At 34.2% G+C, this 13,778-nt stretch overlaps 1 protein-coding gene across 3 annotated transcripts in view; it reads left to right on the top strand.

Annotated features, from left to right (window-relative positions):
* The window catches only part of DPH6 (diphthamine biosynthesis 6), a 143,434-nt gene that overhangs the window by 99,262 nt on the left and 30,394 nt on the right, over window positions 1-13,778 (top strand). For all 3 annotated transcript variants that reach the window (XM_004687939.2, XM_012728492.1, XM_012728493.1), the window contains one exon: window positions 12,594-12,655. In XM_004687939.2, the coding sequence (XP_004687996.1) occupies window positions 12,594-12,655 (62 nt within the window). The remainder of the gene's footprint in view (window positions 1-12,593; window positions 12,656-13,778) is intronic.

Here is a 13,778-nt window from a genome sequence, read left to right on the forward strand (position 1 = left end):
CATATGGAAGCATGTATGTATTTAAGATTTTTAAAAACTTAATAATTCATTTATATGTAGTTAAATAAACCCACTGTAAAATTGATAATAGGTCAGTATAAACATGAAGGAAAGCCTGCATTGATGCATTATATCTTTGTTTCTTTATCCTATCCTTTTTATTCTTTTAAACAGTTATTTGAATGAATACTTGAATGAAATGCTATTTAAATTTGCCAATGACAGAGCATTCTTTGGAATGCTAATACTTCGGATGATAGAAATAGAATACTGTTGACTGGCATTAGGAACTAACTAAATCTGACCAGGTAAAACGTAATAAAAGTAAATATAAAGAATTATGAATATAATCCCTAGAACCAACATCACACTATACGGTAGAGGCAATATGGCTTAATAGAGGTAAATGGAAAAGTTTTTGGTTTTAGACATTACACATAAATGAGTATATTATGGCTACTGAAGCAGCTAAGGAGACTTGAAGAGTTATATAAACAGAGTCAGTATTTTATATAAAACCATTTTAAAAGTTTACAGCTATAGAGATTTAATACAAAACAAGATAAACAATTGTATTACAAAAGATATTCCTAGACAAAACACTGAAAATACAAATAACAATAGATTAGGCCCTCCCTAGTGGCACCTGGGATTAAGTCTCAGCACTAGAAGCAATCTGAACCCACTGCAGCACCAGTTAGATCCCTGGCCAGAGAGGTGACCCACATGGCACAGCAGTCCTCTCTTATTGTCCCTGCTGCTCCCCTCATCAGTATTTTTCAGTCAAATTGCCTGTTCTACTCCACACTCTGTCTGTAGTGAATCTTCTCACCCCTTCCCACACCTCTGGCCTACACCCCACTTTTTGTATGCATAAATAAATGAAATTTTAAAAAAGAAAAAAAAGCAATAGATTGGAACATTTCTCCAGGAAGGGTTAATATAAAAAATTGTTTTTCATGTTTTCTTTATTTAATACAGTGTACAGAAACGCTTTTTTAAACAGGAGGAAAGACTGCATTGAAATGGGACATAGAAAGCATGAGTGGAGAATGACCAGAATAAGGAAAGGACTAACATTTCAAAGAGTAGCACAGGAGTTTGCTCCAGGCTCTTGTGTGGACTTCTTAAAGCCTCTACTGCATGGTCCTCGCTCTTTCCTATATAAAACTGCCCTATCATGCCAGGAAAGAAGTAATCAGAATTTGTAGAAAAAGGCTGAGTGACTTTTGAAGGGAAATTTTATCCTTTCCTAATGGCCTATGGCTCCACTTTTGAAGACTGAAGGTTTGCCACCATTGGATGGTTTCAGTATGATATGCTGCTGGCTCTGAATCAATGTTACACAGAGAACTTCAAAATAGTTTAAGGGGACCCTAGCCTGTGGTGCAATGGGTTAAAGCACAGCACTGTGAAATTCTCCATAGCCACTGCAGCATAAGTTCTATTCCCTGCTGGGGAAGTAACCCACATGGTTCAGCAGACCTCTTCTGACCCACCCACTGCTCCCCTCAGCAGTTTATTTCAGTCGATCTGCCTGTCCAGCTCCCCACTCTGTCTCTGGTGTATCCTCATCTCCCACACCTCTGCCCTGTACCTCAGTTCTTGTGTGCATATATAAATAAATCTTTAAAAAAACAAAGAAATAGTTTAAAGGTAAATGTGTACTATTAGAATAAGCATATAATATCCAAAGGTGACCAATTTGAAAGTGACAGACTTTATTTAAATACATAAAAATCAGCATCATTACTTCATTATTTGTTATTAAAATCTGCTGCTTATATGGAGCACAGTGATGAAAATTTAAACTGAATTATGACTTTTAGATTCTACTTCATGAGTAAAATCTTTGCTATGGACTTATCTTGTAATTGTTCCCATTTGGAAGCACATCTTCCTTCCCTGAATCTTCTCTATAGTAAATTCCTTTTACTTTTTCCTTTTTTTATTTTTATTTTTTTTTAATTTTAAGGTGTTTATACTCCTGAAAGAGGTCCCAGTGCTAGGGAAGAAAGGAGAAATTGTCCCTGAAACTTTGTTTTCCTTACTTAGCAAGTTTTACAATTAATGACAAGAGAAGTTTCTCTTGTGGCCTCTCCTCCCAAAGACTGTGCTTATTTATTTTCCCCAATAGTCTCATGTGACCTTGTTAAAAGCTTCATGTAATTCCCAAATAAATTACATTTACTGGTTTACTTCTATCTAGTATTTTATTGACATTTCCAGATAAGTTTAATAGGATGGAGAGAAACAGTGTTCTCTTTATAGACTCAGTGGGTGATTTGACCTTAACAGGTTAACCTTATCCTGTGGTTGAAGGAAGCTATTCTTAATTAGACTCTATCAGTTTCTCCATTATCACCTAGTGAACCACTGGTCTGCAATTCTATTAATCTTAATTTGATTGTTTTTCTTTCCTACAGAAAAGCTAGCATATTAACAAAATTACAGTATTTGGAAACAGTTGCTGGTTTTTCAGATACATTGCATGTCCTCATCTGTAGCTCAGCCATTTCACACTTTATTTCCTTCAGAGACTCTCAGTTGAATACCATCTGGTCATGGTGATTTATTGCTGTGGAATTTCTCAGGTTGCTCTATTATTTCCTCCTAGGAGACTGCTCTCTGCTACCACCCCACTGATTTTCTCAGAAAGTGCCCTTGGAATAGTCGTTTCCTCACTACCCTGTACAGCAAAGGTCAATACCAAATAAAACTGAAATAAACTTCTCTGCTGCTACTCATCCTCTTACTTGCTGTCCTTACTGCAAGTCCTTGATGAGGGTAGAAACTGAGTAGTTAGTCCTACCACTCTTGGTGGCTCTTTAAAGCTTTGCTGTTATTTTGGTTTTATTTTTCAGTTTCCTACTTTCCCTGACAATATAGTTGTGTCATTCAATTCAGACAATAATCTCAAGTGTTAAAATGTGGTCTGTAGCTTTTCAACATGTTCATAAATGTCTATATGGAATTGTTTCCTTTTTTTTCCTATAGACTATTCAAAGATTCTCTTTTGACCTTTCAAATAATGGCCCAGTGCATATATCTCTCACAGCCAGTGTCCTTAACTGTCTCCAAGTAGCCTGGATCTTAAACTCTTCACTTTACCTCTTGGAGGCCTGTTAATCATTTTTTCTCTTCAGATTATTCACATATACTTTTAAAAGTCTCACCCTTTGGGTTAACATAGGCTGCCCATGCTAATTAGAATAATGCTTTAATTGTGCCATCTTCCCAGATGCTGAGTTCCACTCCTACGCGGGCTCACCTGTGGTAATTCCTGTATGTTACACTAATCTGTTTCCTCTTTTATAACTGCCCAAATAAGACTAGATAAGGCATATTAATTATTGCTTCTACACATTGTATTCTTCTGTCATTCATTTGGCTAATAATGGACATAATTAAAATCACTCATAGCCTTCCTAGAAAAGAATGCTGAACAGTAAAGGTTAAAGGCAATTTGCATTATTCTTTCATATTCTGTGGTTAGCATAACATTTTTTTACACATGAACTTTGTTCTAATAATTATTTTGTTTAAAAAGGTTACTTAGTGTGCATTCAAGTATAGTTAATTGCTATTAGAAACATATTTTTATCTTTATACAAAGTACTTTTTAGCACATAATTTTAAACTTTGTAACTCAGGTATTAAAATATCAAAAGTTAAGACTTTTAACATTTTCCAAATGTGTTATAAATTACCTAGTATTATAAATGAGTGAAAAAACAGGCATAAATATAAAATTCTGAGTGGGCCTATATCACACTAGAAAGATTTTAGACCTCAAAAGAAACCATCTCACACACACACACACAAATGCAAGAACAGAATGGTACAAGATACTTCCACATCACACGTTTGATAAGGGATTAATTTCCAAAATATATAATGTATTATATAGCCCCAACAACAACAGGAACAGATAAGCAAATTAAAAATGACAAAAGACGTAAATAAATACTTTGCTAAGAAGACATACAGGGCCTCCCCAGAGGCCTAAAAGTTTAATCTCAGTTCTATCACCTCGATGGCCTGAGTTAGATCCCCTACCAGGGAGCTGGCCCGCATGGCATAGCAGAGTTCTCCTCTCCTGTCTTGCCTGCTGCTCTCCTTACCAGTGTATTTCAGTAAAACCATCTGTTCTACTGTTCCCCATTCTGTCTCTGGTGAATCCTCTCGCCCCCCCCCACTCCATTCCTCTGATTTATATCCCAGTTCTTCTATGCAATAAATAAATAAATCTTTAAAGAAAATAAAAGACATACAGATGACCTACAAGCACATGCAAAGTTGTTCAATATCACTTATTATTAGGGAAATACAAATCAAAGCCACAATGAGATACCACCTCACACTTGTGAGAATGGCCCATAGCAAAAAGAATAGAACAACAAATGTTGGCAGAGATGTGGAGAAAAAGGAACCCTATCCACTGTTGGTGGAAATGCAGTCTGCTCCATTCTCTAGGGAAAGTAATATAGAGACACCTTTAAAAAATAAAAACTCAAGTTCCTTATGATCCAGCAATACCTCCACCAGGTATTTACTCAAAGAAATGAACTACTAATATGTAAACTTATGTACTCCTACGTTCACAGTAACACTGTCCATAATCGCCATTCTTAACTCTAACCCAAGTGCCCCAATACAGATGACTGGATAAGGAAATTGTGGAATATATTCAAAAAAATGACACCACACAGCTATTTAAAAAGATGACATCACTGCGTTCTGGGGGAAAAAATGAATGGACCTTTAGGTGATTATACTAAGTGAAATATTGGAAGTAAAAGTCAGATATTGGGTGATTTCACGTATTTATCTTAATAACTAAAAATATATACTGGAAAAGCCATCAAAACAATTTTTACTTAGGCTTTGTGAAAACTATAATTATTACCCAAGGGAACAAAAGGAGCTTTGATGGAGGATGAGTGAAAAGCACACCTATGAAGGAATAAAAACAATACAAAGCTCATATATATAGATACATGTACATACACATGTTGCATCTATAAGAGACAATAATGACAACTAGAAAAAAATTTCTGAATTAATGTGATATCTTTCATTAAGATTCAAATACAAATGCTACCAATCCCACAGCACCTCTCTCTGTATAGATGGCTCAGTCTGTAAAGGACAGTAACAGATTAGCATAGCAAAGGAAATAATTGGTGATTTTGTTCAGTTTGTTGCTAGCACATCTAGATAGACTAGTCTTTTCTAAAAATGAATTTGGACTATTATTATTTGGTTCTGGTAGGTATATATGCTTTGAATTTTTTATTAGATTAAGAATCTGTTTATACCGAAACTATCATGTGTGTGTAACATACTTTTCTTGAAGAGCTTTATCTAGCCCTCTCCAAACTATGTACTATATTATCACTGTAAAACCTGTCTTTTTATGATTATCTCAACCAGTAGCTCCAATTTCCTCTAAAAATCAAAGTGCAGTATTCAGTACTCACAAGTAAATAAGGTCTTATGCTGTTATAAAAGTTAACCCTGTGTAATAACAATTATAGTTTGTGTTAATTAAAGAAACTTTCATGACAATATGGAATGGGTAACTAAAATCTCCTTCAGGAAAAACATAACCATGAGTCCTTTTCTATTTAGTTAACACTAATTAAAAACTCTACTGTCCAGTAGATATTTGTGTTTATTGTCTTAATATCAATATTGTCCCATACTTATCATAATTGGAAAATGAAACTATCCTACCTTAACTGAGGAATCAATACATATATTTAAACTGCTCAGAGTAAGGATATGTTATAAAGTTTATAGGGCTTGTCTTTCAATGAATTCTCTTTGAGTGCATACCGTTTATTGTATTATTGTATTGGTTCACTTGTGTAATATGTATAGATCTGGCCAGTGAGCACATGAAAAAGTTTGCAGCTTCACTTATTCTTAGGGAAAGTAAAGTCATTTATAGCCATGATAATGACCTATATCAAAAAGATTGGAAACAACATGTGTTGACAATGTGAAGTCTGGAACACACAATGGTGATTCCTTTAAAAACTAAAAATAGAAATACCATATTATCCAGCTATACCATTCCTAGGTATTTAGCCAGAAAACATGAAAACATTAATATTGAAATATACATGACTCCTATGTTCTTAGTAATATTATTCATAATGGCCATGACAGGAAATCAACCTAAAAGTCCTTTCCTGAATGACTCGATTAACAAGTTGTTGTGTAGATATACTCATTGGACTACTGCTCAGCTGGTAAAACAGATGAAATCTTTGGGCACAGTGCCATGTTCAGAACTCTGCCCGTGAAGGCCTGAGTGGTGTGGCCATAGGAAACAGGCAGAGTAGAATAACCATTTAGAAAGATTTTGGGTTAATGTTTTTTACAAAGGAACTGCTGGGAGGCCAGTTGCTCCTCTGGCTGGACAGTCTATAGACCTTTGTCCCCAAGGCTCGGGGTTGAAGGTGTACTTAGCAGTAGCAGGCCTCTGACACATCTTGTACCCCTGTGGTACTAGTAATAGCAGCAATACCTGCTAAGATTTTGCCCAGGGCACCACAGACCCCAGCTCACAGCTACAGGCCTTGGTACACCCTGCAAGCACCCTCATACACAGCTAGCTACAGTCCAACTCATACCATCACAGGTAACTGGACCCTCTTCCTCTACCCTGCTAGTTAAATTGTTTTCTCTTTTGACACACCAGAAGCCCTTCATTTGTGACATGGAGTGGACCCACAATTTGTGAGAGTTATAAATTGGTTTAGATCCTTTGCCCAGTAACATAACTATCTTGCCTAGATGTATTATTGAAGGATTTTCAAATAAAATTGACCAGTCGTGACTTTCACTAAGAACAGCTGACTCTATAGTGTCCATTTAAGTTTGATATTTCTTAAAACGCTTTACTGTATTTTTTCATCTCACTTTACATATTCTCCTTGACTAATTTCACCTCATAGTTTCTATTTCTGTTAGGGTTTCTTCTGAACACCAATCCTTTTGCCTAGCTGCCAAATAAATATCTCTTCTTCTGTGACTCACTGGAACCTCAAACACATGTCTAGAATTGTATTTACTCTTTATTTTCCTTCTCAAACTTTATTCTGCTTCATATTTAAATAAATGGTATTAGTACCATCATCTTTTAATTTAAGCAAACTTAGGTTCCTGAAAATCACCCCTAACTTTTCTCTCTGTTATATTTCTCTTATACAGTTCATCAGCAAGTATTGTATATCCTACCTACTATATGTTGCCCTCAAACCTCTCCTCTTCCTTCCGTACATATTGCCTTGTCTGTTGCCTCATCTCTAACCAGCTGTTAACAGGAGAGTCTCTTTATTTGCTTTCTTACCTCTGCTCTTATTTCCTGCCAAGGAATTGGACTGAAGCTTGAATGATATTTCTAATAGTCCAATTGTTTCATGCCATTCCTCTGATTAGAATTTCTGTCTTCTCTTGATCATACATTCAAGTATATGCTCTTTAAAATTAAACACAAGGCGCTGTAGGACCTGGCTCTTGCCTCCTTTTATAATCTCAATTTTCATCCCTTCAAATGCTCTTTACTCATCAAGATTTTTTCAGTTTCCAGAACTCATCATATTTAAAACTAAAAGATTAGAAGATATGTCTAAAATAAATATTTCAAATCCCTCATTTAAAAAAAAATCTTTGATGTGCATATTTTCACTTTTTATTCATTTTTATGTGTTAAAACTGTATAGTATTTTTAAAAATAGAAAAAGGGACCACTTGGGTTATCACAGCAAGTATCATTTCTCATTAACCATATAATTATACTTAATATAATTTATTGTTCATTCATTGCATGCATGCCAAGGATCTTAAAAGTGAATCCATGAAGTATCTGATTCTCTTTTATCTTCCTTACACTAGAGCAAAAAACTAGTTCATAGATTTCAGAAGTTACATATTGAGAGTAGTTCTAAACACAACCTCTAAGGTAAGTGAGCATTTAGGGCACTGTCTATGTAGAAATGGAAATCTGGAAGTTGAAATAAGATCCTTCCCCAAATAGCTTTCATGATATGTGAGCTCAATTTTACTTTAGAAATCACACATTCAGTATCTCCTATAAGATTTTTCTTAAAAAACAAAATTAATCATTTTATATCTTAAATGTCAAGTATGTTCAACAGTAATCTGGAAGCAACAACGAAAAAAAGTCATTAGAGCTTTTTAAATAAACCTACTTGTTCTCATGACCAATGAGCTGTTAGAAATAGAATGAAACGATTAGGGCTGTTTGTGTATGCAAGTGCATGATTTAACTTTTGAAAATCCATGGGATGCTCCATTCCTATATGCATTGAATTTATCAAGAATTATAAGCAGACTAGAAATTGCTTCTCAGAGTGATTATACCTGTTCTCTAATATCACTTACTTTTTTTACAGTAATATTTAGGCCACAAAAGTTGAGGTAGACAGTTCATTTCATTTCTCTCTTAGAAATAGCATTATTAAACAATTTGTGATGTTTTGCTCATATCATATATATTGGCCTGTCATGAAGAAATAAACCTCCACTTGCCTTCATGACAATAGATAATAAATTGACTGATATAATTCACTTGAGAAGTTGAAAAATGCTTTGAAAATAATGGAGCATAGCATTGTAGGGTTAACATTTATTCATAGATGATGCAATTAAATAAAACAGGCATTAACTTCAAGGTCAGTCGGTAAAGTAATAAAATTGAATATTTTAATTGAATTGTAATTGCTTCCCATTGATACATGCAAGTAAAGTAAAATAGATGTCAGCTCTACAAATTATGGTTCTTCCTCTTAATTAATTTCTTAATTCTGCATGGCATTATCCAGTGCCTAGGTCTTGTTGTGGGTTTATTCATCCACCCAGCTTCCATTAAGGAATGTCCATAAGATGTGATTAAATGGTTAGATGTCAAAATTTACAGTATATTTTTCATGCACTTTGAAGAAAATGTGTGTTAGTAAGTAATAAGGTAACTTAGTTATGTAACTGAGATAAAATTGAAAATATAACATCTTACTGGCTCTATGGATTGTAATCAACTTTTGTATTAAAGTTGATATTTCTTGATCTCGCTGTTTGTATCACCATTAATACATGTAACCATCTCAATTATTATATTATTAAGGTCCATGGGGGAAATAGACATACTGAGATTCATATTCCATAGCTGACTGACTCAGAGATAAATTGAGCACATTGTGAAGGTTTTAGTGAAGCACAGTTTATGTCCATTCATGACCCCGCTTCTCTACAAAAGAGACACCAAAATTGAATGAACCCAAAAATAAAATCTTTTCTCAAAGACTTGGATAAATTGAAGTTTTTAGATAGATAAAGTTGAATTGCATAGGAAAAAGCCTATGAGCCACTTACTTTTTTATAGGCTTTTCACAGTCCCTCAAAGTATTAAATGTAATGTAGTTTATATAAAATAAAATGGAAATCATGACATTACAAAGATTAGAAGAGAGATTTTCAAATTAGAATGAATGTATAAGATGAATTTAAAAATTACTGAAGTATTGTTCCATATATATACATATATATATATATATATATATATATTTATCCTTAAAATTTAAAATGATTCCATGTAATAGAATTATTTGAGAGCAAATACACTGGTATACTAATATTCTTTAGTGGTGTTTTTAAATATAAGTGGATGTTTGTTGATAAAACAAGTAAACTGAGAAGTTATTTATGTTCTCTAAACTTTGTGTTAAATTTTAACTTAGACATTGTCTTCATTATTTAAAGGATTTAGAGAAACCATTTAAAGCATAAATATATATAAGTTCAATGATAAAATATTTTTACTGATGCTAATATTACCCTGACCTTCATTCTCAATTATGTGGGATTTTGTGTATCAGAAACGCCATACATACCATCCAGTTAGAAAATACCAAAACAAAAATACATGAAGTAAAATACTAACATCTTTGAACTTTATAATTATAGATAAGTTAGCAATTTTTCATATTAATGAAAAATTAATATAAAATGGGAATCATGACATTACAAAGATTACTTATATTTCAAAACACCACTAAAGAATGTTAGTATATCAATATATTTGCTCTCAAATAATTCTATTACATGGAATCATTTTAAATTTTAAGGATAAATATATATATTTACATATATATGGAACAATACTTCAGTAATTTTGTTCTGTTTCTCCAGATCGTTGTTTTAAAATTATTTTGTCTTATTCCATTTAAAGAAATTAGTAAATATTATAAATATAACATTATAAGATACAATACTATTTCTAAATGAGGAAACCTGTGAAAAATATGTAGAAGTGTAAGAAAATTAAATATGCAATCATTATATTTATAAAAAATAAGTTTCAAAGTTTTCATTTGCATGTACTTTAATATTTATGGAACCATTAATGTTCTTTTTAAACAGTAAAGAATTTCTTGAGAATAGTTCCATACATGAATATATTCTGGAATAGGATGAATAATCTTTCTACTGTATTCCTGACTAGTTTCATTCTGTGTATAATAGTCTCAACCAATTTAGAAGAAATCTCAGAAATCAGGATGCTTTCAAGCCATTGATTTCTCAAGGTTTAGCTGAATTGCTAGGGATCTCTGGACCTTATCCAAGAAAATATAAAAACAATATGAAACACAAGTCACGTGCATGGTAATCATGAGGTAACAGTGACTTGTCCATTTCTAATGAACAGAAAAATAAAGCAAACCTTGAGTAAGCAGTAAGCCATCAGGAAAAGAACTCAAGTACAGTAAAACATGTTAGCATAACACAAGTATGTATCCTACAATGTCCATTTAAAGTAAAAAGGTCTATTCTGAAGAATAGCAGACTATTGAACCTACACAAGTATTTTCATTATTAAAACAGACATTTTGGGATAAAAAAATTATATAGTCTATTTAACAGGTACCATAAGAACACCTCAATCACTACCCATGTTGAAGAAACTCACCAAATCAACAGCATAACCTCCAATGAATTTATAACATCAAATTTGTTTGTTTCCCAGGTTATGCTATGTCTTTGGCCTAGTGAAATCATCTGTTGTTTAAAGATTTATTTATTTATGTCTACAGAACTGGGGTACAAGCCAGAGGTGCAGGGGGTGAGAGACCTCACCAGAGACAGAGTACAGAGAGGAACAGGCAGATTGACTGGAATGGCTGAGGGGAGCAGTGGGTGGGTCAGGAGAGGTCTGCTGTGCCATGTGAGTCAGCTCCCTGGCCAGGGATCAAACTCACATTGCAGTGGCTGCGATAGCTTCACTGTGCTGTGCTCTAACCTATTGGGCCACCAGGGAGGGCCCTCATCTGTCTTCTATTTGTGAAATGTTGTTACTGATTGGCCTGTCCTATATGAAATGTCTAAACATTAGATCCGGAATTATAGCAGCATCTACCACCCTCACTAAATATGACTTTGGTCCCTTTACCAAGCTATGAAAGCTCACCCATATCAGTATTTTGGCAAGAAAAGAATGCAGCTATGCTATTTTAAGTATGTTATAAATTCGCAATAGCCTCTTGATGTTCTCAAATGATCTATGATATGTTTCAGGAAAATATTTGAAAAACTTCCTTAAAGTTTAAAAGTTTTGGGCCCTCCCTGGTGGCAGAGCGGGTTAAAGCACAGCAATAAGAAGCTAACGCCACTTCAGCATGAGTTCGATCCCCACCATGGAGGTGACCCACATGGTGTGGCAGACCTCTCCTGACCCGCCCGCTGCTCCTCTCAGCTATGTATTTCGTCATTCGGCCTGTTCTGCTCCCCACTCTGTCTCTGGAGAATTCTCTCACTGCCCCTGCATCTCTGGCCTGTACACAGTTCTGTATGCACAAATAAATATCTTCCAAAAAAAATTTAAAGTTGACTTAGTTGTTTTAATTCCACAAAACTTGTCAATCCATATCCCATCACCTATATAAACTTCACTGTTTTATTAGTTTGACATCTTTATCAAAGATATGACATGCTATTGGTACAATAGTGGCTATTCAGAGTTGTCTCTAAACATGTCATAAAAGTGACCATCAAGACAAAATAATATTTTCTAATATAATTATTTGTTCCCATATGCTACTATTAATTAATATGTAGGCCTGACAATCTACTTTCTATTTTCCATTCTTACTCTCTAAGTAAAAAAATTGGAAGCTTAACTATATAGTAAATGAATAAATTAGAAAAAATTCCGTGTTGTTCTTGAGTAAAAACAAGATCATAATAATTTTAAAAACCCAAGTGTTGAAATTTCATATCTTTGAAATGATATTTGTTTTCTATTCTAATTACAATTTCCCAAAAAGGAAAAAGAAATGGAAACCATACATCTGGTACTTGGTACAATGCAATTGAGATGAACTGGAATGAAACATATATCAAGAACAAGGGAAATAGGAAAATAAATACTAGCAAAATACATTTAATTTTAGGATCAAAGCAATTTAAAATATGCATGCATTGGTTTCCTAGGTGAGGAGGGAGGTGACTGGATCTTTAAACTTCAAATCTTATAGTTCTCTCTAAAATTTAACCCTTTTTGGCAGGTTTAGATCCAGATAAACATCTTGGAAAAACGCTGGATCAAATGGAGCCATATCTCTTAGAGGTAAGAATTTATTCTATTGCTTAAATTATAGGCATTTAAGAGAGGGGGAATAAACAGTGCTATGATATGATTAAGAAGTCAATTTTAATGTAGAAAACTTAAATACATTCATGACTTATTTTTAAGAAAAAAAATTAAACTTGTAATGGATATAAAGATGTCTAAAATTGTGAAAATCACTACCAGCTTGTTGACCTAAATAAAAGAGTAAGCTGGGCCCTCCCTATGGTGCAGCGGGTTAGGACACAGTACTGCAAGCTGGCCACAGCCGCCCTAGAGGTGACCCACAAGGTGCAGCGGACCTTTCCTGACCCGTGCGCTGCTCCCCTCAGCAGTGTCCTTCTCAATCTGCCTGTTCTGCACCCTACTCTGTCTCTAGTGAAACCTTTCACCACCCCTGCACCTCTGGCTTGTACCCCAATTCTGTATGAATAAATAAATAAATCTTAAGGAAAATGAAAAAATAAGAGAGTAAGCTATACTAAAAGAAAATTTGTTCAGTCAAAAAGATTCCTTTTATTAAGATGGTCATAATACTATATAAAATGTACTGTGTTCCTAAAGTGTCTGACAGTCTCCATGATCCATTGTTTTTCCATCAGAAACATGAGTGAAAACTTCCTTTACAGATAATCTAATCTATGCTCCTTTACCAATTAAAAAGTGAATTTTCAGAGTAGTACAGAAATCAACTCAAAATTTCAAATTTCAACTAACGTATAATTGTTAAATCCTAGATGTGTTATCAATACTGAAGAAAGATTCTGTCATTTTTCACTCTTGTGTCTTAACTGTATGGCACTGTCCTAGAGTTTGGTGGCAAGTTTAATGACGAGTAAGGCAGAGTTCCATGAACTAGACTGGTGTTATTTCTACAATGGTGATGGAAAAAAATATGAGGCAACTTCTACAAGTCGAGAACTTGACTCCTCTAGTACAATGTCATTTTCCCATCTGTGCTGTTTCTTTTTTCTTTCTTTTTTTTTTAAGATTTACTTATTTATTTATTCATACAGAACTGGGTACAGTCCAGAAATGAGGAGGGTGAGAGGATTCAACAGAGACAGAGTGGGGAGCAGAACAGGCAGATCAATGAAGTACACTGCTGAGGGGAGCAGCGGGC

This window comes from Condylura cristata, unplaced genomic scaffold (genome assembly GCF_000260355.1).
Source record: "Condylura cristata isolate star-nosed mole 26May11 unplaced genomic scaffold, ConCri1.0 scaffold00023, whole genome shotgun sequence".
Classification (NCBI taxonomy): domain Eukaryota; kingdom Metazoa; phylum Chordata; class Mammalia; order Eulipotyphla; family Talpidae; genus Condylura; species Condylura cristata.